Here is a 27,271-nt window from a genome sequence, read left to right as displayed (position 1 = left end):
TAAGGCAGGTGCATCAAGGTGTAACTCGTGGAGAGGGGGTTCTATCCCATCAAGAGACTGACGCAACACCTCCAGAACGAGTCATGTTTAGAGACATAAAAGAATCAGCACCAGAATCTGCCTCAGGTCCCCACGGACATTCAATTCAACTTATGACCCAAAGACATTCCAACATCCATGCAGGTGGCTCCCAGTGACAGAGGACAGAGCAAAGTCACTTCACACTGCTCCAAGTCCAAGAAAACCCAAAGGAGCCTCAACTCGAAACCACCCAGAAAGGTCAAACAAATCAAGAGTGGGCACCAACAGCCAAAACACACCTCCACAACCCCAGGAAGAGGACGGCCACTACCTCAAGCGGCTTCCTGGGTGCTAAGGCCAGGGGCGTGCGAGATCCTGAGTACCACGGAGTTTTCCCCAGGACCTGACTCCCACATCATTGAACACAGAGAGCAAACATGAAGGAAAGGCCAAGAAAATGTGCTGCCTTTGTTTTCATCTCCAGATCTGTGTCCTACTGCAGTGGCTGCTCAACCCCTACGGCACACTAGTTTTAACTGCAAGCTTTAAAAAAAAAATCTGGGCACCCAAGCTGCACCCCAGACAGTTTTTTTTTTTTTCTTTTTCTTTTTTTTTTTGGTTTGAGACGGAGTCTTCGTCTGTCTCCCACGCTGGAGTGCAGTGGGGCGATCTCAGCTCACTGCAAGCTCCGCCTCCCGGGTTCACGCCATTCTCCTGCCTCAGCCTCCCGAGTAGCTGGGACTACAGGCGCCCGCCACCTCACCCGGCTAATTTTTTGTATTTTTAGTAGAGATGGGGTTTTCACCATGTTAGCCAAGATGGTCTTGATATCCTGACCTCATGATTCGCCCACCTCGGCCTCCCAAAATGCTGGGATTACAGGCCTGAGCCACCGGGCCCGGCCACACCCCAGAGAGTTTAATTGAAATCATAAGCAGGAGGAAACCAACACAACCACCATATTTTTTAAAGCTCCCCTGAAAGGCAGAGATTCACAACTCTAGCCACACATCAGAGTCACCTGGAAGCTTTTATACAGACCTAGGTCCCACGTGCTGGAAACAATAAGTTCCTTTTCAAACATTCTTGTTCTTTCTTGTTCTGTTAACAAGGCTTCCTGCCTTTGCTGACCAAACTGCTAGAAACAAAGACTCAACTTTTTAGTCACAAATTGTAAACTACTCCTACTTCCCCCTTCTTTCCACGCATTTACTCTGTTTGGAAAAGTTTAAGTCTTAGCCATTCGGGATCAGCTTAGATTGTGTGGTCAGACCACAGGCAATAGGAGGACACAGAAACAGAAGCTGCGTTAGGGATAAAAAACCCTTCTCTCCTTTGTTTGGTGTGCTCTTGCGAGCGTGACAAACACAAGCAGCACCCTTCTGCAGAAGTAAATGTGCCTTGCTGAGAAACTTCCTATTTAAGTGCTAGTTTTTCTTTGCGGCACTGAGCACTTGTTTCTAATACATGCCAGAGGAATGTAAAGCTGCAAAAGTGAGTTCATCGTGGGGGCAAGATTGACAATCACTGTGTCAGGGGAAGTCAAAGAGAAAGGACAGAACTGCTGGTTATAGACAGCTGAGATACAACACACCTATAAGCGATGTTCCTGAAAAAGAGAATACAGCAAACAGAAACACATGGATTCAAATGTTTAATAGATGAAAATGAAGCCAAAATAAAGCAAGACTTAATTTGCAGACTGAAGACCTAATTCCCGAGAAGAATGGATATGGGCTGGTCACTATCAGAGCATGAACTGGTGAAGTTGTTGAATCTCAAAAATTCATAGTATTTGCCTGATACATCATTGCCTTTCTTTTTACTTTTTTACCTTCCAATCACTTGGATTTAGATAGATATTTTACATAAAAGTCAAAGAAAACAAACAAAAGGGAGAAAAAAGGAGGCACTAAAAATAGAAACTATAGTCACCCCAAATGTGAGAGAAACGAGGTCAAATATGTTATCTCAATAAGTATAACTGAGGGAAAATAAATATCAAGAAGAAAAAAACAACAGGATTAAAATCCAAATAAAATTATTTGTTATATTTAAAAATCTGTCTGAATCCAAACAACTAGAAGATAGAAAAATTTTAAATGGCAACAATGTACCAGGCAAGTCACAAATAAGGAAGAACCGTAATATTAATGTCATACACTCCTTAATTAGAAGCAAAAGGGACACTTTAAAATGATTAAAGGTAGAATTCTCAGTAAGGCTCTGTCAAGAATATATGTAAGAGACATCCCAGTGTCCAAAAACACAACACAAAATCTGAAGCAAAATTAGAGAAACAGACCAAAATAATGGCTTAGGATACCTTCAACTTATCTCTCTACTTAGGGCAGATAAAGACAAAAGTATAAGTGAACATACAGAAAAACTAAACTATATAACCAATGAGGTTGCTCTTAACTGAGATTATATCTAAGGTCCCACTTAATAACTAAATTTTAAGCCATTTTAAAAAAATCAAATTCCCTAAAACCAGAACATAGCAGATCACACTCTCTACACAAAATGCAATAAAACCACAAAATAACTCCCTATAAGTATTAAATTTTCTTCATCTTGCAGAAGAAATAAAATTGAAATGACAGGCTATTGGAAAAGAACAACACCAAAAACATCATGCAACATGAACACAACATAGAAGCTGTAGCTAAAGCTACACTCGTGGGACAACTGATAGCCTTAAGAACTTGCCTTACTTATAATAAAATCGTTTTAAAGTTTATCTAGAAAAATAAATGAAACTAGCCAATAAAGTTCTGGGAACAATGAGTAAAGAGTGAGTCCTACCAAATACCAAAATTTAGAAAGCTATGGTAATGAAAAGTGAGATAAAAACTGAATTTCCCAGAAGTAACACCAATCTATCATGGGATTTTAATACCCCAAAAAAGAGGGAGCTGCTTTTCAAATCTTTGATAAGGAATTGATTATGCAATGAAGAATTTCAGGACAATTCATTTTTCTGAGGAAAATAAAGCTGGATCTAAATTGCATGTGAACCAAAGATTTAACCACACACAGACACAAAATCATTAAGAATTTACCCAAAACAGCATAATTTTTTAAAAACAAGCTTAGAATGGCAAAGGGATTCTAATATATGAGTCAAAACTCAAAATACATAAAACAAAAGTTGACTTAATTTGACTCCATAAAAATTAAGTCTTACCGCATGAAAACAAGTATCATTTAAAAAGTCAAAGGAGAACCTGAGGAAAAAAACATGTTCATAGCATCTGGTACATAGCTAAATATTCTTAGAAATAGTCTTAGATTCGTGACCAGGCTGGCCAACATGGCGAAACCCGGTCTCTACTAAAAATACAAAAAAAAATTAGCTGGGTGTGGTGGTGCATGCCGGTAATCCCAGCTACTCAGGAGGCTGAGGCAGGAGAATCACTTGAACCAGGAAGGCGGAGGTTGCAGTGAGCCAAGATTGTGCCATTGCACTCCAGCCTGGGCGACTGAGCGAGGCTGTCTCAAAAAAAAAAAAGAAATAGTCTTAGAAACCAGTGAGGCAATTGAGAACAACTAATAGAAAATTAATAGAGAAAGTGAACACCACTTATTTGCCAGAAAAAGGAAATACAAATTACTTTTAAGGACAGTTGGCCCGGTGGACAGTTGTTAAAATGTCAACATACAGAATTAAGATGCCATTTCTATAAGATGAAAATGCCAGATGATTTCATTCAATGTTGCTGGGTCTAGAAAAACCTGAAAAGTTCATGCATCATTACTGGGAGAATAAACTGCTGTCACCTTCTGGGAAAACAACTTTGTAAACACTATCAAAAATTTAAATGTAGGCCAAGCACAGTGGCTCATGTCTGTAATCCCAGCATTTTGGAAGGCCGAGGCGGGCGGATCATGAGGTCAGAACATCAAGACCATCCTGGCTAACATGGTAAAACCCCGTCTCTACTAAAAATACAAATAAAAAGTTAGCCGGGCATCGTGGCGGGCGCCTGTGGTCCCAGCTACTCGGGAGGCTGAGGCAGGAGAATCGCTTGAACCCGGGAGGCAGAAATTGCAGTGAGCCGAGATTGCACCACAGCACTCCAGCCTGAAAGACAGAGCCAGCCTGTCTCAAAAAATATAATACCTTGCACAAAGTATTGGACTGGAAATTGGCTCTTCAGATACTCACATAGTGAAAAACAAATATGTTTACAGATGTTCACTACAGACCTGTTTGAAGTAATAGCTAAAAATCAGAAGTACACATCCACAGGAGACCAGGGAAATAAATTCCAAATGAGAGCTATCAGCAAATTGTTTTAATGACAGATATTAGCAATGTATACATAAATGACAGATATTCGCAATGGTGTTTACAAATGAGGTAGCCTGGCATGTACTAATATAGAAAGACTTACGAGAACTATCGTTAGGTGAAAACAGCAAACTTCAGTATGCATGGTATGATCTCGCTGTGTATAAAAACAAAGGAAGGATGGAGCAATGTGCGTGAACCTTGAAAACATTATGCTAAGTGAAAGAAGCCAGACACAGAAGGCCACATACTGCATAACTCCCTTTACATAAAATTTCTAGAATAGACAAATCCACAGGGAGAGAAAGTAGATTAGGGGTTGCCAGAGGCTAGGAAAAAGGCAGGGACGGGGAAATGGGGAGTGATGGTTAATGGATAGAGCATTTCCTTTGGGGGTGATGAAAATGAACTGGGTGGTAGTGATGGTCAACTAACAATAAAAGCAGATTAAAAGACATTGAATTGTTCACTTTAACGTGATTAAATTTATGTTATGCGAATTTTACCAGAATTTTTAAAAATAAATAAAGGAGAAGCACAGACAAGCACATGTGCGTAGAAAACGTCGGGAATGAAACACGAAGCCTGTTCGGTGTGTTTACGGATGCGGGGGGCAAGTGAAAAGGGAGAAGCGGGAGTTGCTCTTCATTTCACACCCTCCTCAGTTTTGGTTTCTTTTTTAAATCACCAACATATTTTACCAGATTTTTGATTTTGGTTTTTTCTTGTTTTTTACTTAATCAAGTACTAAATACACTGTTCTGATAGCAAATTAAAGCAGCCCAGTGAAAACTTAAAGAAGTCCCTTTTGATCATAGCCCAGGACCAGGAGGGGTCACTTAGACGTAGCTGCCTCCATAAAAGACAGAAAATAAGTAGTATTGTTTTGTGAGGGTTTTCACATAGTGATTTTTTTCAAATAAATACTTAGAATTAGGAATAATTGGCCCCAGCCAAAACTCCCTGAATATTACAAGGACCCTTCCCCCAGCAACCCACCCACCCATACACCCAAAGCACACAGCAGGCCTCAGTTTCTGGCTGGGGAAGAAAGCAGTTATGAAAAGCATTTTTTAAACTTAATCCTGAGTAATTCAATGTATACCCTCACTTGGCTTTTGTTCTTTCTTTTTCGTTTTGCTTTATTTTTAAATGGCTGAGTTTCTAGAGCCCATAGAAATGTGTGGTTGATCAACTATAAGAAGCTTGACTTAGTTCTTTTTAAAATTATTATTTTCTTAAAAAGAAAGAAAAGAAATGAGCTCAGAGTTTAGAAAACAACAACAACAACAAAAAAGAGTATGTGAACCTTATTTGAACTCTGAAAACATACACTTCACTAATTAGATGAAATTGTGTCGGAGCTCTGCCTTGCAAAACAGTGGAGTTTCCTTCTTTCAAAAGAAAAAGATAATAACATTTTATTTCCAAAAAAAAAATTTCCAAACTAAAATAATGACACACTAAATTTTGCAAGTGGTCAAGGAAAACTGCCATGTCAAGAAAGCTGGTTGAATCTTACATAATTATGTTCTTGACAGCACTGTTAATACAATCAGAAGACAGAATTCTGCATCTCATTTCAACCTAAAGCATCCACTAGGATCCATCTGTGAACAGTCACCTTCCAGTCCCAAGTCCCCAGCGGCCACCTGGGTCCACACTGACACCCCCAAATATGCTCATTGCAAATCTCCTCCTCACACTGCTCCATGGATACCCCACCTCCGGCACTCAAGGGCGACTTGGCTGCTGCACACCAGGAAACCTCAGAGGAGCAGCCGGCTGGCCAAGCACCCCTGCCCCTGCCCTGGGGGCTCCGCAAAAGCTGGGGGAGCAAACACAGTTCACCTCTTTTTCTGCTTCAGGGCCTACCCCTGTGCTTTGGAACGTGGGACAAAAGTGAGAGAGCTCCCTGACACACCCTCCCAGGGCGGGCACAGCAGCTCCCTCCTCCATTTGGTGCTGCCACAGCCTCCCCAGGAGACCAGGGCCATCCACTTTGCCTCCTACTTCAAAGGGCTTCCAGGACCCGCATAAATCACACTTGCTGACAGCCCCACAATCCCAGCCGCCATGAGGATGTTTGCTTTTGTTGGCTGTTTTGTTTTTGCCCAGGTCCCTGTAAGAGAAACAAAGGCCCTAGGACGGGCAGCACTAGGCGCCTGGCATCAGGGGGCTTGGCCCCAGGGGCAGGCTTTCTACCACCACCCACCCCTGGAGAGCTGCCTCGTCTGCTCTGATATCTGCGATGTCCCGCTGCAGAAATCATGCACCCCAGTCACAGTCCACAAGTGACACGGCTCAGGACCCAACAGCTGGAGGGAGGTAACAGAGACAGATGGACAGCCTCCCAATGACCCCCAGTGAGAAGGCCTTGGACACAGGACAGGGATGCACAGAGGTGCCCTATATGCCCAAGGGGCTGGCCAAGTGCAGGGATGACAAGTGGTGGGTATACAGACTGCAGCCCCAGCTACTCCATGAAGCACCCACCGCCTCCAGCCAGAATTGGCCTCATGAGTCTGTGCCCCCAGCTCCTGATCACAGCACTGACCAGCGCTGAGGGCTGGTGCCAGGCAGCCCACCACCACCACCACCACCACCACCACCCCACTTCCCGAGGCTCAGCAATCGTTTAGCAGTAGAACCTTTTTTTCAAGTTAATTCTTAGGCAGAAACCCAAAAAATAAAATCAACAGTGAGCCACACTTGATCCACAGGCACTTACGGGCAGATGCATATGTTAGCCTCCTAGGGCTGCCGTAACTAAGCACCACAAACTGGGCAGCTTAAACAACAAGAATTTGCTGTCTCACAGCTCTGGAGGCCAGGAGCTGGCAGGGTTCATTCCTTCTGGGGGTCCTCAGCTGTCCATAAGCCGAGTGTCTTCTGCCCATGGTCTCTTATCTTCAGCCAACTTGCATATCACCTGCCCCCGTGTGAGCTGGCTTGTGGCCAAATTGACCCTTAAGGACACCAGTCACATTGGATTACAGCCCACTGTAAAGACCTCATTCTATATTATCACCTCTGTAAAGACTCTTTCTCCAAATAAGGTTACATTCTGAGGTACTGGGAGTTAGGACTTCAACATATCTTCTTTTGAGCAATTCAATGAATAACAGTGTGATATTCTCTGTTAAAAAGTCAGTAAGTGGGAACCCTGAGCCTCCATTATAATGGCCATAAAAACTTGAAACTGCAAGTTTAGGAAGCAGCTCTAATCTTATTTCCACCTCAACATCCTTTTAGATTTCCCATCTTCTGCTTTAGTTTCAGAAAATCAAGAAAATTAAGATTTGTTTGCAGCCAGTAACACAAGCTAAAGTATTTTTTCAAGCGCTCATGGTGCAAACTCGGGATTATAGAATGAAACAGAGACGGCTGCTTCAGTCTGCGCTAAAACAAGCTGATCCAGAGATGCCTGTGGACGCACTGTTGGTCTGGCAGGAAGCAAACTTGAGTGGAGGCTTTCATGATCATTTTAAAAATGTTAAATATGCTCAAAATGGAATGTGGATCAAATATTTGTAAAGCCCAGAGGACTCCCTGATGGGGAGTCTACAAACCCAGAGGCGAGTTTCTGACAACTCCAAACTCGCATCTCTCTAACAGCTCACAGGACACCCCACAGATAGAGTTCCAGATGCCCCAGGGGTCCAGATGCACTCCGACTCACGTGTGAACTGCCACAGCCTACTCAATAAGCTGACTTCCCCCTTCTTCATCACCTTCTCCTCTGGTCAGAGCCAGACAAAGAATTCTTATGAAGCAAGGAGGGAGATGCAGGGAAAGAGGCCCTCACTGCAGCAGCCCCTGACTCACCGGTCCCACTTTGTAGAGATGAATGTCTTCCCCAGGAGCTTCAAGAAAGGATTCAACAAAGTGATCACTAGCACAGGAGGGACAATGCAAAAAAGACCCTGAGTCTTTTTACCTTCTTTGGAGACACAGTTTTGCTCTGTCACCCAGGCTGGAGTGCAGTGATCATAGCGCTCACTACAGCCTTGAACTCCTGGGCTCCAGTGATCCTCCTGTCTTAACCTCCCGAGTAGTTGGGACTACAGGCTTGCACCACCATGCCCAGCTAATTTTTCAATTTTATTTTTGTAGAAACAGGGTCTTGCTCTGTTGCCCAGGCTGTTCTCCAACTCCTGGCTGCAAGTGATCCCCCCACCTCAGTCTCCCGAAGTGCTGGGATTATAGGCAAGGGCCATCGTGCCCAGCCTGAATTCTGTTAATGACACGAGAGCAGCTTCTTTGTTAGAATAACAACTCCAGCTAAAATATGACAACACCTTTGACCAACCCCCTCATCTCCTCCAGGCTGACCCCCTGAGTTAGTCTGATATTTGGGTATTTTAAGATCTTATTCCAGACCAATCACAGTGGCACACCTCTAATCCCAACACTTTGGGAGGCCAAAGTGGAGGGATCTCTTGAGTCCAGAAGTTGGAGACCAGTCTGAACAACATAGTGAGACTCTGTCTCTTACCAAAAAAAATTTTTTTATTAGCCAGATGTTGGTAGCTAACCCCAACTACTCAGGAGGCTGAGGCAGAAGAATCAGCTTGAATCTAGGAGGCGGAGGTTTCAGTAAGCCCTGAGACTGCACCACTGCACTCCAGCCTGGGTGACAGAGCAACACTCCATCCCAAAAAGAAAGCAAATGTGAGCCAGATGTGATGCAAACACCTGTAATCTTAGCTATGTGGGAGAGTGAGGCAGGAGGATCACTTGAACGCAGGAGGTGGAGGCTATAGTGAGCTATGATTGTACCACTGCACTCCAGCCTGGGCAACACAGCGAGACTTCATCTCAAAAAAAAAAAGAAGGAGATCTTATTCTAGAGATTGGTATCTCCACAGAAATGAGAGGAGGAAGGCAAGAGTTTTTAAATATGTAAGTACACATCTCTCCTTCTGTACCATTCTCCCCACTCAGAATCTTCCTCTTTGAAATTTCCCTCTATTTGCATCCATAGATCCCCATATGGACTTGCATTTGTAGAATAACCCACAGTTGAGAATTAGCACTATGTATTTGGCTCCCATTAAAAGACACATAGATGTTTCTACGTTTCACTCCTGCAAATGGTGCCGCAAGGAAGAGCATGACTGTTTCCTTAGAGTGGGCCATGGAGTATGTGCATTTTAAATGTTAACAAGTGGCCGGGCGCAGTGGCTCACGCCTGTAATTCCAGCACTTTGGGAGGCCAAGGCGGGTGGATCACAAGGTCAAGAGATAGAGACCATCCTGGCTAACATGGTGAAACCCCTTGTCTACTAAAAATACAAAAATTAACTGAGAGTGGTAGTGAGCGCCAGTAGTCCCAGCTACTCGAGAGGCTGAGGCAGGAGAATCGCCTGAACCTGGGATGCAGAGGTTACAGTGAGCCAAGATTGTGCCACTGCACTCCAGTCTAGTGACAGAGCGAGACTCCATCTCAAAAAAAAAATTAAATTAAATGTTAACAAGTAATGCCAAATGGCCCTACCTGTGGTCAGTCCTGCACCATTAACGCATGCTCTCGCATCACGATTTTCATGCTCAGTACCCACTTCTGATTTCAGTGATCCAATGAGGCAAAAGAGCTTGGGATAACTGTTTTATAATCTGCATTTTCTTGAATCCTAATAAGGCCAAACTTTTTTTTCACAAGTTTGTGGCCTTTTGTATTTGTTCTTCTGCAAACTGCCTGACTATACCTTTTGCCCCTCGTTTAACTGGGGCATTCATCTTTTTCTCACTGATCTTGTGAATTATTTTACGTACTCTGGATGTTGATCCCTCATTTGTTCTCTCTGTGGTAAAGGCCCATCCCACAGTGGGATGTCAAAGCCTCCACACCGAGAAGCAGAAAATTGAGTATTTTGTGTTTGTTACTTAAAAAAAAGAAGGGGGGCAGTAAACACCTGGAAGTCAAAGTGCCTCCTCCCTTCTTTCTACGCATTAATACAATATTTGTTTTCATAAAGCCAGCGTTCTGAGTACAGTGGAGAATAGTCCATGCCACGGGCTGTGCTGAAGGAGGTGGTAACAAGAGCACCCACCAAAAGAGGGTTACAGAATGAATGGGACTGGGAAGGGCTGTGTTAAACAAGGCTCAGCAGATGCCTCGTGGGCTGAATCTCCGGGCCACACCCCACACTCACCTGCACAAAGATGTCCAAGAGAGACTCAGTGAGGCTCCAAGCCCAGGTTCCTGGGCTCTGCACACAGGGGGCCACAGCCTGTGTGATGCAGGCAGGCAACACCTTCCAGAATTTGGAGCTTCCAAGCCCTCGGGAACCCCAGAGCACAGCTGCATTCATAGCAACTCAGCCCCCCAGTGGGCAAATCGCAAATCAAGTGTGAAAGGCCATTTCCAGCAGGGCCGGGTATCAGATAACACCAGGGCTCCTTGGAGATAACAGTATTGAGATGGTGTGAAAAAAACAGTTCTTACCATTCATGCTGAAGTATTTTCAGGTAAACAATTAAGGCTGTCTGGGGCCTGTTAAGTAGGCCAGGGGAAATGAACGTGGTAACTGTTGAAGCTGAGTGAAAAATATACAGGGGTTCAATGCACTTGTCTAATTTTATGTATGTTGGAAGTTTTCTATAATAAAAATCTTAATTAAGAAAAAAATCAGAAAACTTGGGACAATCCACAAGCAAGACAAAGAAAAAGATTTTCAGTCCCTTCAATGAAATGCTGTCTGGCCTCAAAAGCACCTGGATCGCATCCATCCTCAGTCCCTGTGACACCATTTCCAATAAAATCGTAACTGTGCGAGTCTTTTTCTTTTTCTTTCTTTTCTCCTTCCTTCCTTCCTTCTTTCTTTTTTCTTTTCTTTCCTTGAGAAAGAGTCTTGCTCTGTCACTCAGGCTGGAGTGCAGTGGCTCAATCTCAGCTCACTGTGACCTCCACCTCCTGGGTCCAAGTGATCCTCCTGTCTCAGCCTCCCGAGTATTTCGGATTACAGGCACCCAGCCCCCACGCCCGGCTAATTTTTGTGTTTTTAGTAGAGACGGCGTTTCACCATGTTGGCCAGGCTGGTCTTGAACCCCTCACACCTCAGGTGATCCGCCCTCCTCAGCTTCCCAAAGTGCTGGGATCACAGGCATGAGCCACCGTGCTGGGCCTTGAGTCTTTCTTTTAACAGCATGTGCTAAACTCCATTGTTCATTGCACTGGCTTCAGCCACCCATTGTTAGAATTTAACATTTTTAATTCTTTACTTTGAAACCATTTCACCTTTACAGAGAAGTTGCAAGAATGGTGCATGAAACTCCCCTCTACTCTTTGCCCAGGTTCACTAATGTGTCACTCTTGCCCCACAGGCTTTATCATGGTCTGAGATGACAATAGTAGACTGCAGACATCAAGCCCCTTTATCCTTTAACATGGCAGCGTGTATGTCCTATGAGCATGGACATCCTCTTACACCACCTCTGCACAATTAACAAACTCAGGAAACATAAGTCTGACAACATGTTTCAATAACTTATGCCCACCTTCCGATTTCCTCAGTGGTTCCACTAGTAACCACGACAGCACGTTTTTTCCTCCAGCACATGGTCAGGGCCAGCACATACACTGGACTGCCTTGTCCCTGTGGTTTATTTTATTTTATTTTATTAATTTTATTTTATTTTTGAGACAGGGTCTTGCTCTGTTGCCCAGGCTATAGTGTAGTGGCACCATCTCGGCTTACTGCAGCCTCCACCTCCCGGGTTCAAGTGATTCTCCTGCCTCAGCCTCCCTAGTAGCTGGGATTATAGGCACACGTCACCACACCCGGCTAACTTTTGTATTTTCAGTGAAGATGGGGTTTCACCATGTTGGCCAGGCTGGTCTTGAACTCCTGACCTTGAGATCCACTGGCCTCAGTCTCCCAAAGTGCTGGGATTACAGGCGTGAGCCACCACGCTCAGCCCCTGTAGTTTTCTTCAAGCTGGAGCTGGCCTGCCCTGTTTTATCTCTCACGTCATCGACAATTTGTGCTACAGACCATTGTTCCATAGAATGTCCCTCCATTTGGTTTGCTGATTTTTGTTCATAATCAGACTCTCTTCCCCAGATGGAAAGCAACCTGAATGATCTATGCTCTTGGGAAGGATGGCATCCATCTGCCCGAACCTGTGGTGTTAACCTGGACCACCCAGGTATTGGGATGCAAATCTCGCCAGTCTACAGTTAGTAACTGTCCCCTTGCCAACAAGGAATCTGTGGGGAAATCCTTTGAGACCATGAAAATTTCCTGCTCCTCATCAAACATGTCTTCTTTAATGAGCTTAGCACTCATTCATGATGCCTGCCCAAATCAATCTATACGGTTATTGCTGTAAAATGTGATATTCCCAACTCACCTCCCATTTATCAGTTGGCATTTCGCTTTAGGAAGTGCCCTATCTTCCCCATCCCTCCCACTTAGGTTTTGTAGTAAATTAGTGTTTCCCCAACCACCCAGAAGCTCAGAATGTGACCTTATTTGGAAATAGTCTTTCCAGCAGTAATAAGGTAAAATCATCCTGTATTTACAGTGGTCCCTAAATCCAATCACTGGTGTCCTTACAAGAAAAGGTCATGTGAAAATGGTGATGGAAGTCAAAGTGATACAGCCCCAAATCGAGAACACCATGAGCCACCAGGAACTAAAAGAGGCAAAAAAGTTTTCTCCCCTAGAGCCCTGGGAGGGATCATGGCCCTACCACCACCTTGAGTTTGGACTTTCAGCCTCTAAAACTGTGGGAGAATACATTTCCGGTTTTTAGGTCACCCCGTTTATGGCATTTTGTTACAGCAGGAGTAGGAAACTCATACATATAGTTATGTACTTATTATGAATGGTGGGTCCTGGATGCCTATTTTGTTCCTTGTATAAGCCATGCTTGTCTTTATTTATTCTGACACCTAAATGGTCCCAGACTTGGCTGGAACTCCTTCAAGCTGGCCCCTGAGTACATCTGCCATGACCCCACCACTTTTTACCACTCATCTGCGTTCTAACACAAGAACACATTTCAGGCTTATTGCATATATTTCCCTGTCCCTGTCCCATAATCAGTCATTCCTTCCCAGCCTCTCTAGCTCCTTTAAGATGAAACAATATTGAGAAACCATTATCTGAGCACTAAGAAAGCTCACTGCTAATGAGGTACTAAGAAATAACTGTTAGATATAGAATAAAATATGTTTTACAAATTACGGTTCATAATTTAACATAATATAGGCCAAATATAAATGAAATAATGAGTTACACTGATACCTCCAATTCCAATTCAACCCCTCCAGATTCTTCCTTGCCTTCCCCTATTCCATCCTTGTATCTCCCTCCGTCCTCAGGGAGCACCCTGGCGACACCACTATTAACACATTTCTCATTTGTCTAATCTCACAATTCACACAAAATCGTTTCAGAATGGATATACACAGACCACTATGAAAATCAAACCTTAAGAAGGATGTGAGTTTTGCTTTCAGGTTGTTGTTTCTCCTGTAGGCTGAGGATACACCGTCAAAGCACTAAGCCCAACATTACGGTTTCTTCCCCCCCCGGCACCCGCCCATGTTACTCATTTGTAACACATTTGCATTTATGTGCTTGTTTGCATTCAATTCTAGTTTCCTGCTATTCTTAGTGATTTATTTTTTGAACTCGTAGAATGTTAACATGTCCTAAAAGTCAAAAATATACCAAAAAATGAGAATCAACTAATAGAAAGGAAACTACCTCAACATAATAAAAGCCATATATGACAAGCCCCTAGCAAACATCACACTCAATGTTAAAAGATTGAAAGCTTTTCCTCCAAGATCAGGAACAAGACAAGAATGCCCACTTTTACCTCTTCTATTCAACAAAGTACAGTCATGTGTTGCTCAACGATGATGATACATTCTGGGAAACGTGCCCCTGGGCAATTTCATCATCATAGGAACATCATAGAGTGTTCCTCACACACACTGCACACCTAAGCTATGCGGTGTAGCCTACTTCTCCTAGGCTACAACAAACCTGTACAGCATGTGGCTGTACTGAATACTGTAGGCAACTGTAACAGGATGGGAAGCATTTGTGTATCTAACCATATAAAAGGCACAGTCATATACAGTAGTGTTATCTTATGGGACCACTGTCACATAGGTGGTCCATCATCTGAAAACATCATTATTTGGCCCATGACTGTATTGGAAGTTCTAGGCTGAGCAATTAGGCAAGGCCAAAAATAATAAAAGGCATCCAAATTGTAAAGGAAGAAGTAAAATTATACCTATTTGTAGATGATATGACCTTACACATAGAATAAGAGCTACAAAAATGCTATTTGAGCTAATAAGCAAATTCCACAGGCTTGCAGGTTAGAAAATCAACACACAAAAATGTGACATTTCTGTGCACTAACAGTGGGCTGTGTGAAAAGGAATGTGAAAAGGAAATTTAAAGAACACAATTCCAATTACAACCGTTCAAAAATAATAAAATACTCAGGAATAGATTTAATTTAAGAGGCAAAAGACTCATACATTGAAAACTAAAAAACGTTGCTGAAAGAAATGAAACCTCTAAATAAACGGGAAGACATCCTGTGTTTATGAACAGGAAGACAATACTGTTAAGATGATGACCAGCCAGGTGGCTCATGCCTACAATCCCAGGGCTGGGGTGGGGGTGGGGAATCCCTTCAGCCCAGGAGTTCAAGACCAGCCTGGGCAACACAGCTGGACCTCCATCTCTACAAAAAAAATCAAAGAATTAGCCAGGCACAGTAGTGCGTGCCTGTGGTTCCAGCTATTCGAGAGGCTAAGATGGGAGGATAACTTAAGCCCCGGAGGTAGAGGCTGAGCCCAGGAGGTTAAGGCCAGAGGTAGTGAGCCATGTTTGCACCACTATACTCCAGCCTGGGTGACAGAGCAAGACCTTAACTCAAAAAAAAAAAAAAAAAAAAAGTTAATACTACTCAAATCCATCTACCGATTCAATGAATCTCTACTAAAATCCCAATGTTATTTTTGCATAGCAATTTGTGGCTACTGACACCTGAAATGACGCCAGTGAAGGGGAGGAAGTGAATCTTTAATCTCTTTTGACTTTAATTAATTTTAACTTAACTGACTTTAATTAATTTTAACTGTGTGTGCCTGGTGGCCACTATATTCCACAGCACAAGCCTACAATGAGGAGTTCAGGCCTAAATATTTCCTTAATTTAACTGCCCATTGTGTTAACTATCCCTCCAGGAGGGTGTGGAAACCATTAGGCTGGGAGCATTTGGGATTTAGGGGAACCCTCCCCCACTCAGGGAGGACTTGAAGCAGCAGCCACATTCTCCTCTGATAACATCTAGAAAGTGACAGAGTGCTTACTGAAGCTCATTCCAGCGACAATTAAAGACATACACACCACTTCCCACTAGAACTGAAGGATTTCTAGAGGACCAAGCTCCTTAGTCGAATTAAGCTACATTTTTGTGTAATTATTTCCTTCCCTTTAGCTTTTGAGTTCTTTGCTTCTTTCAGAGATAGGACTTAAAAGAAAACACCCACAAAAATCCCAAAAACAGTGCAAACCACACCAATAAAATTCCCTATTTTGTAAAAGCTTTGTGAAAACTCCCAACACGGTTTGTTCAACAATTCTTTGGCCACTCTACGAATATGATTTTAAACAGATTACACCCCAGACATATTTTATGACAACTGCACACGAAAGCAAAGCTGTCCCGCCCTCGTTTCCAACTTGGCAAGCTCCTCAACAAAACCAAATAAATACATGCTAGAAAAAGGCGGCTGCTACAAAACCCCGGCCAGTTGCAGCTATAATTAATGGGCCAGAGCGCCTCTTGTTGCTTGGATTTTTATTTTCAAAACTCAAGATGCCCACACTACCCACTGAAATCCTTAACAGTGTTATGGTGGTGTCGTGGGACAGTGCAGATCCTAGGAGCCCAAAGGGTTACTAAGAAGCAGTGTTTTCAAAGCCAGTCCTTTCAGCCCAACAGTCCCTTCATGAAATTGCTAGTGGCCATGCAGCTGGGGTGCAACCAATAAAAATCCAGACCTAACTAGCAACGCTTCCTCTGCAAAGCAAAACTCCCTAGTTTCTTTACTTTGAAACCTTACATGCTTGGTATTCACCGGGTCCACTTGGTGGTCACCACGGGGCTCCCAAAAACGAAACATCCTAATGACAATGTAAGGAGTCACAATCCATGGGCAGGTGCAAGGAAGAGCCCTCCCCGAGGAGCCCCCAGGGAGGCACCTCAAGGTAAACCCAAGATTGGGCTGCCCAGCCCTTCACCATGTGGAAACCACAAGATGCTGATGGGGGGTAGAGGAGGAGGAGGGAGTCCTTCACAGTGTCCCCTCCACGTTCCGAGGGAATGGACCAGATAAACACCAAAAGAAAAGGCCTGTCATCAAGGAACTGTTTCAGAAGATGGTTATAAATCCTGGGTAGGAGTCACACTTTGTAGCGTACTTTCTTTCCCTGACTACAATGTGGAGTTAGATAATTAGAACTCTCCAAGGGAAAGGATTACAAGGAGTACACAAATTTCCAGCACTACAACAGACTAGCCAGGTCCTGCAGATTAGGGAGCTCAAGTCCTTCACATCCAGTTCCCATTTCAATAATGATAACTTTTCCCATCCTGGCCTCCCAGGGAATGCATTTTAAAGGAGTGCCAGTCCTCCAGCTGAAACCTTTCTAAAGGGGATTAATCTTCCCTACCTGTCAGATGAGCTGTTCCTACCCCTGCATTTCTATTCCACTGATTTCAGAAGAGCTTCCAAAGAAAAGAGCAGTGTAAAATTCAGACTCTGCCAGACTTAATCTCTTGGAGGTTAAATCCAGGCTAACCGTTTGAGGGGCAAGAAGTGATTCACTGCAAACCACAGCATAATAGACAGACATACAAACACCAATTACAGCAGCACTTTGAATAAACAATAAAAAAAGTTTCACAATAAAAATAAAAATGTTGTTTAACATTGCCTTAAAAATCTGCAGAGCACTGTCACCAAAAACTACCCCTAGAAAAAGGACATTTTTAAACCCGTGTTGCTTTTTTACATATAAAATATAAAGCAGACTTGTCAGTTTTCCATGATTTGCTTTACTAATTAAAAGTTCAGCTTCGCTTTCCAGAGCTCTCTCAGTTACACCGAGTGTCACATAGGGTCCACGGTGTTCAGATTTTCAGGGTGACATGCTTTATGTAGAGGACATGAGAGTTAAGCTGGATCTCACAATTACACCGAAAAATTTCAAATGTGTAGCTCTTTGCTTGGTACACAGCCATAACAAGAAAAATATGTTGCCTTACTATATACATAAAAACTTTTCTTTTTCCACAAAGTCGTCTTATTCAAGATGTTTCCATTTATTTTCTTCTAGATGGATTTCTTCTAGACGGATCACTATCATTATTTATTACCACCGTCACTCTAGGGATCTGGGCCAAAAGTAAACACTACGCTGCCAAAAATGGGGGCTGGGGGGACCCTAATGCTCCATCGTCCTCACCTACCCTACCTAGGATTGGTACATAGTCCCAAATCAATATTTGTCATTAGAGGAAACAGAGTCTTGATATTAAAATGTGGAATAAGAACTTACAAATCCTTTTAGAAAAACCCTTAAATAGCTTTACAAAATAAATTGTTTCGTGGATAAAACATACTCAAATAACAGGGACTCCTCTTTTCACAGCAGAAAAGATCTCAAACACTCAAATCTCCTGTAATCATTTAATTTTATTCATATTTTGAATAAAGATTATCATACTCTTTGGATTTTGTTAACCTAGCCGTCCAGAACGAAGAGAATTATATCCTATGTCCACTCCTATAAAGGTTATGAGTATTTCACTAGAAAAAGAAAATCACCTCCACACAGGGTTCAAAAATTAAAGACAACGACCCCGACCGCTTTGTTCATATAAGACATTTGTACATTCACTGGAAACTCTGATAGTGTATAAATTCCTCCACCCAAAACTCAAGGAACTTTCCTTAAGTTCCTTAAACTTAAACCAATCACCTTGGTTTAAGCAATGGACCCACTGTGCTTTACTCATCGCCCATCTCAAAACCCCCACCACAGCACCGCCCCTCAAAGGCTGCGCTCAACCCTCACCGTCTGCAAGGCGGAGTTTTTGCAGGACAATTAACCGCAGGGTGACCAGCAAAGGCCGCCCAACAGCACGTCGAGCAACGTGATTAAGCCGCCTCCCTGCTACCCCTCGCCCCCAGCAAAGGGATCTCCTGGGAGATTCTCGGGGAGGGGTTGCAGAAATCGACAGAGGTCTTGAGTGATGGATACCAATTTAGAATGTGGCTTACTTATTTTATATATAGTGCACTCTGAGCGATTTAGGTTTTAATGGACAGTGAGATAAAGGCAAGCTCCCTTCCCAAATCAAGTAACTAGGAATATCTGACATAATTAACATCTGCTGAAACCAAAACACCCCCCAGGAAAGCCTGCGCAGTCTTCCTGACTCCCGTACCTCAGGCCGGCTAGGGCGGCAGGCCGGGATACCTGGAGTGCGCAGCTCCCAGCAGGGCGCAGGAAAAGCAGATCGTCTCCCAGCCTGCGACTGTCCCCAGATTCCCACTTGCCTGCAGGAATGCAGCGGAGGGAAGCTACTGAAGCCCATTTACTAGTAAGGAGCGTCTCACACATTTCGGGGGCTTAAGGCGAACCCCATCGGTCGCTGGCGCTCCTGGACCTGAAGGCCCCACCCGCCCTCCTCCACCCCCGCAGGGTGCCCGGAATCCGGTCGGAGGCGCGCGGGCTGGAGGTGCTCTCGGGGTCTACACAGCGAGGGCGAACTGCCTCGTCCAGGCAACCTAGGCAGGTCCCCAGCTGCTCTTCCGAACCTCCCGGCCGTTCCTCTGCGCCCCGGGTCCAAGCAGCCGAGGCCGCGCAGGGAGGAAACCCACCTAGGAGCCGGGCCCCGCCCCTCCCGCCGCGTGCCTCCTACAGGTCCCGGGGTCCCCGGGCGCGGCCAGAAGGCGGCCGGGCCCCCGCCGCTCAGGGACCGCGATCCTTGTCGCAAACCATTTCAATCCAGATCACACGCCACTTCGGCCACCTTCGACCCCAGAGCGGTGGGGGAAAGGAGGTTTCAGAGACCAACAAAAGGGAAGCCAAAGAGCCCGTTTCCATCAAGCGGCCCGTGGGCTGCGAGAGTCAGAACCCAGAGCTGCCGGCGCCCCCACCCCCGCTGCAAGAGCCGCTTCTCCGGGGGCCACGTCCAACCCAGGATTCCGCCCGGCATCAGGCCGCCCTGGGGGTGGGGGGACACTCGGGACCCTGTGCCCTTGAAGGAGGAAGACTTCAGGGAGGAAGACCGGGTCCTGGGACCTTTGGGGCACATCTGCGGACTCCGGTCCCGGGCCCGGGGCTCGCACTCCCACTCCCACTCGCGACCCTCGGGAAGCGCCAGCGAGAGGCTCCCCGCCGCCCCCGCCCGCCCGCAGCCTCTAGAAACAGGCGTCCCCAGAGCGCGGCTTATTGTAACCAGCCCGAGGGGGTCCGGGGTGCGGGCGGGCAGCGGCGCCGGGCGCGGTGCGAATGGCCCTCCCTGGCGCCCCTCGTTCAGGAGCACGGGCGCCGGCGCGGCGGCCGGGAGCAGAGCGGCGGAGGAAGGGCTGGCCCAGCAAGCCGCGAGCCACCGCCTGCGCACTAGGGGGTGCGCCGGGTCCTACCTGAAGTCCGGGACACCGAGAGCAGAAGCGCGGCGGCCGCCCAGACGGCCGGGATGCACAGCAGCGGCAGCCGCGGGAGCGCCGAGCCCCGGGCCATGCCGCGGGCAGTGGGGGCCGGGTCGCCCTCCGAACTTCTGGCCGGGGCGCGGGGTCGGGCGCCACCACCCCTTTCTGCCGCGCGTCCTCCCCTCCTCCTCCCCGGCGCTTCTCAAATGGGTCCACTTCGAGGACCTCGTCGTCGTCGTCGTCTTTTTCGGGCCCGGATGCGCCGCTCTGCTCCAGTCGCGGCGCGGGCTGGCTGGGGAGGTTCCTGGGCGCGGGCTGGGGCGTCCCGCCGGCCGCCAGGACGAGCGCGGGGGGCGGACCGCGGGCGGGCGCGCAGGAGGCAGGGTCCCAGCTCGCCCGCCCCGATGGGCAGAGCGAGGCTTGCGCCAGCGCCCCCTGCCGGGGGAACGCGCGGGCGGCGGGCGGGACCCAGGGAGCAGGGGCCGCAGCTGGGGCCCCGGACCTGCCTCCCGCGCCCGCCCTCGGGCCTGCGCCTCGGAACGCTTGAACACAAAGGTGGCTCCTTGGGGGCGTCAGCCGGAGTTAGGCGGGTCTGCCCACGCAGGAGAGGCGCCCAGAGCGGTTGCCCCCGACTTTCGGGGCGAGACACACGGGGATCTAAGTCACAAATCAGTAACTCCGGGCTGCACTGCGCACTGGGACAAATCTGAGAGCCACCCAGTCCCAGACACCAGCGGTGAGGCAGAAAAAGGAGAAGCGAAAGTTGGAAAAGGAAACGTTCAGGAAAACAAACAGGCCGCGTTGGCACCGGCGCCCTCCCAGGTCGGTGGGGACAAGCGCGTCCCCCAAAATGCTCAAAACTGCCAGGGGTGGAGCTGCGTGGAGGGAGCCCTCGGGAGCGCGGTGCTATCTGAAGCCACCGCGGCTTTTGGTTTACTGTTAAAAGCAAATTGTATAATTTTACCCATTAAAGGCAGAACATTATTTGTTCTCTGCAGAGCCCCAGAGCATGCAGAAGTAATTTGCTTCACTTATAAGAGACATTTTGAACGCAATTCAAATAGCATATTTTCTTGCTTATTCTTGGTTTTGCTCAGCACATGCAAATGTCTTTGTTTTTCCTCTCTTAGAGGAAGGAATTGAATTCTCCAGCATGTCAGTTGCTTGTTCCATGAGATTGATCTTTCTACTGATTATCCAGCAGTTTGTTTGGTGTTTTTGCTGGAGTACCAAGCCCTGTTCATTGGAGTGCATTAGGCAGAGCCCTGGCCTTGGGTGCCAGACCTGAGACCTCAGACAATTGGCCAGAAATAAAAACTCTCTTGCTATGGTCTGCGGACAAAATGACTAAGCCAGCTCTAGCCCGTTGCCTCTATTAAAAGTATTTAGGCGCCCGGCCATCTCTACCCGATTTGTGTGGGGAAATAATCTCACGCAGTTCTTATCCCTAGGAGCTGCTGTAAATCCAGTAGGAGAATGGGAGAGGATCCCAACCTCTCCTCAACTGGGTGGCAAAATTATTGCCAAACTTCTTAGACAGGCTTAGGCTATTCCTCTGCCCAGGCTGGTGCGGGTCTGAACGGGGGGATGCTCTCCCCAGTGTGGGGGGAAAAACCGACAGGGGCTGCAGAGAAGGGTCCTGAACCTGCCCTGGAAAACCCCTCCCTCAGCAATGCTGTGTCCTTTCCGAGGTGCTGTGCAGCTCGGAGAAGGTGGTCCCAGCGCCTTCGCTTTCCACTTCACACAGCTTGGGCATGTGGCTCCAGAACCATTTCATCAGCAGCCCTGCCATTTATTTTTGTGTGACCTTCCGGAAAATGACCTCATCATGCCTAAGCCCCCCATCTGTGTGTTATTTTCACATGACTGAGGCCTCACAAACCCAACTCAAAGGTTTAAACAGCAACATCTATTTTGCTGACAGTTTCTTGGGTGGGGTCAGAAATATGGGTTATATTGCATATGATTTCTTAAAGCTTTTTAAAGCTTTCTTTTTTGGCATGTCTCTCTCACTTTCTCCTTCCTCCCCTTTCTGTAGGTTCAGAACTGAAGGATAAACATGAAAAGCGAAGTTGGAAGGATGAAAATACAAGCTTTCTCAGTGGTTAAGAGGATGTGGCTTACGTCCAAGGCCACATTGGAGCAACATATTCCTTTCCATCTGTATTCGTCATCAATTGCCACATAACAAATTGCCCCAGGATTTAACAGCTAAAAACAGTAAACATTCGTTATTTCACACCATTTCTCTGGGTGGAGAAGGCAGGAGAGGCTTAGCTAGGTGGTGCTGGCTCAGGGTCTCTCTCAGGAGGTTGCAGTCAGATGTCAGCCAGGGCTGCCCTTATCTGAAGGCTCGCTGGGGCTCGCGGAGTCTCACAGGGCGGATTACTCGCGTGCTCAGCAAGTTAGTGCTGGGTGCGGATGGGAAGCCTCGGTTTCTAGCATCCTTCTTGGGCATCCTCACAAAATGGCTTCTAGCTTCTCCCAGAGTGAGCAATCCAAAAAAGAACCAGATAGAAGCCCCAGTGTCTTTTATAACCTGGCCTTGGAAGTCACATGCCATAATTTCTGCAACATCTTATTGGCTGCACGGGTGGGCCCTTTGTCACAGAAGGAAACTAAACAGGGTTATATACACCAAGAGACGGGAATCACTGGAGGCTGACACCACACCAGCTGTATGGGGACAGCCATGCTGATCCTTGTGATGGACAGCAAGCAAGAGGGAAAGAAAACGAGCAGGGTCTGTACTGGCAAGAGCGGCAGGAACAAGCCCTTGCAGGACTTAAGAAGGGAGCCATGCAGATATCTGGGAAGAGTATTTCAGCTGGAGTGAAGAGCCAGTGTGAAGGTTTCAAGGCCAGGGGTTATCCTGGGATATCTGATGCCTGGGTGGTTAAATTATGTTGTCTAATTCACATTTTCCTAATGAAGAGTCATGTTCTATATCTTTTCTTATGCTTATTGGCCATTAGCCTACCTCCTTTTGTCAGATGTCTATTCAAATTTTTGCTGATTTAATTTTTATTCTTTGTCTCCCTCAAATCATGGGATTTCTTTTTTTCTCTAATTTTTTAATAAGGTCGGATGTCTTATTCTTTTAAAGTGTTGCCCAGGCATGGTGACTCTTGCCTCTAATCCCTACACTTTGGTAGGCCGAGGTGGGAGGATCACTTGAGCCTAAGGGTTGAAGACCAGCCTGGGCAACATAGTGAGATCTTGTCTCTACAAATAATAATTTAAAAATTAGCCAGGAATGGTGGTGAGCGTCTGTAGTCCCAGCTACTCGGGAGGCTGAGATGGGAGGATCACCTGGACCCAAGGAGTATGAGGCTGCAGTGAGCTATGATTGCACAACTGCACTCCGGCCTGGGCTGCAGAGTGAGATCCTGTCTCTAAAACAAACAAACAAAAAGTTTTTAGAGTTCTTTTTTGTATGTTCTGGGTGAAAACTCAAAGGGATAGATATATTTTCTTCCAGTTTCTGGCTAGTCTTCATTTTTTTAATGATGTCTTTTCGTACGTTGCAGTTTTTCATTCTGCTGAAGTCCAGTTTATCCATTCTTTAATTTGTGGGTAGTGCTTTTTGAGTTTCAATAAATACCAAATCAGACCCCTCCCCACCAAAAAAAAAAAACAGAATATGGAGTTTCTGGGCATACCAAACTTCACTGCGTGGATGTGGAAAGTAAGTGACTGCAGTCCCAGGCATTGGGCCCACCGCGCTTTGGTGAGGAATACCTGCAGGCCAGTTTCTCACTTGCTCATTACTTTTTCAGTTAGGAAAATCCTCAGCTGAATTGTACCCTTCTGCTCCACTAGCAGGGAGCTCTACAAATATCCCACTGCAAACAAGATAAATTGCCAGACTTGTCAAACACAATGGCTTCATTTCCTCACTCCACACTCCTTGCCAGTCTGCCACCTGGAATCCACACAAGCAGCTGGGTGGGGTCATCCACGTGAATCCACACAAGCAGCTGGGTGGGGTCATCCACGTACTGAACCAACAGACATTTTTGTTCTTCCCTCATGCAGTCACTCTGCAGCATTTTACCCTAGACCATTCCCTCTTCAAAACGTGTTTTCCCTCGGCTTGTATGACATCAAGCGCTCCTGGTTTTACTTCTACTTCTTTAGACATTTCTCCTTGTTCTTCTTTGCACCTTAACCTCTTCCACTTGGCATATGCTGGTCTTGGTCCTCTGCCATCCTTTCGTCTTGCTCCACACTCTCCCAGTGAGAAATCTCTTCTAAGCTCATGGCTTCTACTGCCACCTATATGCCTGGCACATGGCTTCCATTGCCACCTATGTGCCTGGCACCTCCTAAATCTGTAACTCCAGCCTGGTGTGTTCCTCTGACCTCCAAACTTGATTTGCAGCTGTCTCTCTGGCATTTCCACATGACTGTCCCAATGGCACCTCAAACTCAAGTTATTTAAATCATGGACTCAAGATGTACATCGCCCTACCCCAAACCCTGCCTCAAACCTCATCTTTTTCCCATGTTCCCTCCTACACCTGATGGCACCATCATCCGTGTAGTTCTACAAGACAGAAACCCAGCCCCCTCCTTGCCATTTCCCTCCCTCCTATGTCCACCTAGCACCATGGCCTTTTGTCTCCACCCGATGCCCTCTGCCTCCCGTCCTCTCTCTCCATCCCCATCACCCTGGCGCAAGATGCTTGTCTCGTTTGCCTGGAGAAGAGCCTCCTAACTAGTCTTTCCATCTCTAGCTTCCACCCGCTCCAGTCTCCTCTCCACCCATATATGGGAAGCAACTAAAGCTAACAATGCTTCTGCCAACTGCCCTGCTCCTGTTCCTAAGTGAAAGCCTGAAATCTTTCACAGCCCTGGGGATCTGACACCTCCTTACCTGTCCAGGCCCATTCTGTGCTATGTTCTTGCTCCCTACCTTCTGGCTATTCCAATCTGTCATTTTCTAAAAACATAGGAAGCACTGAGCTCCTTTTCACCAGGGGGCCCCTTTAGCAAGCAGTTCTTTCTGCCTGCAGCACGCTGTCCCTCACTGCCTTCACTCGAACGGCTCTGTCTCATCCCTGTGGATGCCGCTTACTTGGAAATGCCTTCTCTGCTGTCCCCACCCCACAGTGGGCTCCACGGAAACCCACCTGAGCACAGACCACTGTGCTCTGCATGCTCACTGGACCGAAGACTGTGTTCTCTGCCGACCTGAAGCTCCACAAGGAAGAGACTGGTGTGTCCCCAGCAATGCCTGAGATGTGCCAGCAGTGAATCTGTGGATAAAAGGAAGAGAGGAAGGCAGAAAAAATGCCGACATGTTGAGCTCTGATTTAGGGCAAATAGAATAAATTCTTTTTATTTCCCAGTCTGCTGCCTTTCCCTCTAATGTACAGCAGATTCTTTCTTAATGATGCTGGCGGTCTCTCCATTTCCCACTTACATGATTGAAGTGTAGGCTCATCCTGAAATTACTGATCATCCAGAAACACGGGGCTTTTATAAAGTAAATTTTACCTCAAACCATATATTTCTATGTACAGCTGTTTAAGCTATTCAGACTTTCTTGTTTCCAAAAATTCAGATTCAGGAATAATAAAATAAGGATTCTTGTTTTCACCAATAGCTACGAAGTTTGGAAGTTCACAGGGCTTGAGTACAGTAGTCATTAGAATAAAGAAATTTTGGCCAGGCGCGGTGACTCACGCCTGTGATCCCAGCACTTTAGGGGGCCAAGGCGGGCAGATCACCTGAGGTCAGGAGTTCAAAACCAGCTTGCCCAACATGGCGAAACCCTGCCTCTACTAAAAATACAAAAATCAGCTGGACATGCTGGCGCACGCCTATAATCCCAACTACTTGGGAGACTGAGGCAGGAGAATTACTTGAACCCGGAAGGCAGAGGTTGCAGTGAGCTGAGATCGCACCATTGGAGTCCAGACTAGGTGACAGAGCAAGACTCCGTCTCGGAAAAAAAAAAAAAAAAAAAAAAAAAGAAACTTTATCTTAAATTTCCAATCTTTTTTTTTTTAGACAGAGTTTTGCTCTTTGTTGCCCAGGTTGGAGTACAGTGGCACCATCTCAGCTCACTGCAACCTCCGCCTCCCAGGTTCAAGCTGTTTTCCTGCCTCAGCCTCCTAAGTAGCTGAGATTACAGGCACCTGCCACCACACCTGGCTAGTTTTTATATTTTTAGTAGAGACAGGGTTTCGCCATGTTGGCCAGGATGGTCTTGAACTCCTGACCTCAGGAGATCCACCTGCCTCGGCCTCCCAAAGTGCTGGGATTACAGGTGTGAGCCACCACGCCTGGCTGACTTAATCTCCTTAATCATGTTGAGAATTCTCCTGAAACCAAGTATGTGGTGTCTTTGCCAACACCAATTCTCTGATTCTCCCAAAATCAGCTGGGTGCCCAGCAATTTCATTTTATTATGACACTAGCTATCCAGATTTAGGAGCAGACTCGACAGGTTTAAAGGCTCAGTCCCACAAGACTGACCCCCACTTCAGACGCCAACCCCAAGTACTGAGTTCCCAGGTTACCTACACTTCTGTCTGACTTACTACAAATTTGTGGCTTCCCACAACCACCTCCTCAGTGGGATAATTTGCTAGAACAGCTCACAGAACTCAGGAGCACACCTTACTTACTATTGCCTGTGTATTATAGGGACATTGTCAGGAAGAGTCATATGGGAGAGGTGCACAGGCTGAGGTCTGGGGTTAGGAGGCACGGAGCTGCTGTGTATATCCAGGCACACCACCCTCCCTGTATCCCAGTGCACTCACCAATCCGGAGCTCCCCAAACCCCATAGGTGAGGGGTGGTTATGAAGGTTCCATTACGTAGGCACGATTGATTTTATCATTGGCTATTGGTGATTGACTCAGCCTGCAGCTTCTCTCCCTTCCCCAGATGTTGGGGAGGGGTGCTGAAAGTTCCAACCCTCTAATTAAGGTTTGCTGTTTCTGGTGACCAGCCCCTAACCCGAAGTTATTTAAGGCCCAGAGCCCAAAACCACCTTATTAAGATAAACCCAGGTATGGTCTAAATGGGTTCTTATCAACAACAAAAAGCATGATCATTCAGGAAACTCCAAGGGTTTTAGGGTTATGTGCTATGAACTGGGGACCAAGACCACATATATACTTCCCATATACCACATATGTGGTCAGGATTTTCCTGATGGAACAGCTAGAAATAATAGATGTGTTTGTATCATCATGGTTACTACCATAGGATTATTAGATTAAA

The 27,271-nt window shown here is 46.2% G+C and overlaps 1 protein-coding gene and 1 long non-coding RNA gene across 3 annotated transcripts in view; one reads left to right on the top strand and one right to left on the bottom strand.

Moving 5' to 3' along the window:
- The window catches only part of ROR2 (receptor tyrosine kinase like orphan receptor 2), a 225,830-nt gene extending 205,439 nt beyond the window's left edge, over positions 1 to 20,391 (bottom strand). For both annotated transcript variants that reach the window (XR_005240487.2, XM_007969731.3), the window contains exon 1: positions 20,025 to 20,391. Coding sequence is in view for 1 of the 2 variants with exons in the window: in XM_007969731.3 (XP_007967922.2) it covers positions 20,025 to 20,121 (97 nt within the window). In the remaining variant the exon portion in view is untranslated. The remainder of the gene's footprint in view (positions 1 to 20,024) is intronic.
- A 93-nt stretch (positions 20,392 to 20,484) lies between these two features.
- LOC140712910 (uncharacterized) lies at positions 20,485 to 22,248 on the top strand. Its single transcript, XR_012094732.1, has 2 exons — positions 20,485 to 20,852; positions 22,069 to 22,248. It is a non-coding gene; the product is annotated as an uncharacterized lncRNA (long non-coding RNA).
- Positions 22,249 to 27,271: the final 5,023 nt, after the last annotated feature.

The sequence above is a fragment of the Chlorocebus sabaeus genome, chromosome 12 (assembly GCF_047675955.1).
Source record: "Chlorocebus sabaeus isolate Y175 chromosome 12, mChlSab1.0.hap1, whole genome shotgun sequence".
NCBI lineage: Eukaryota > Metazoa > Chordata > Mammalia > Primates > Cercopithecidae > Chlorocebus > Chlorocebus sabaeus.
This window is presented reverse-complemented; position numbering and strand designations above follow the sequence as displayed.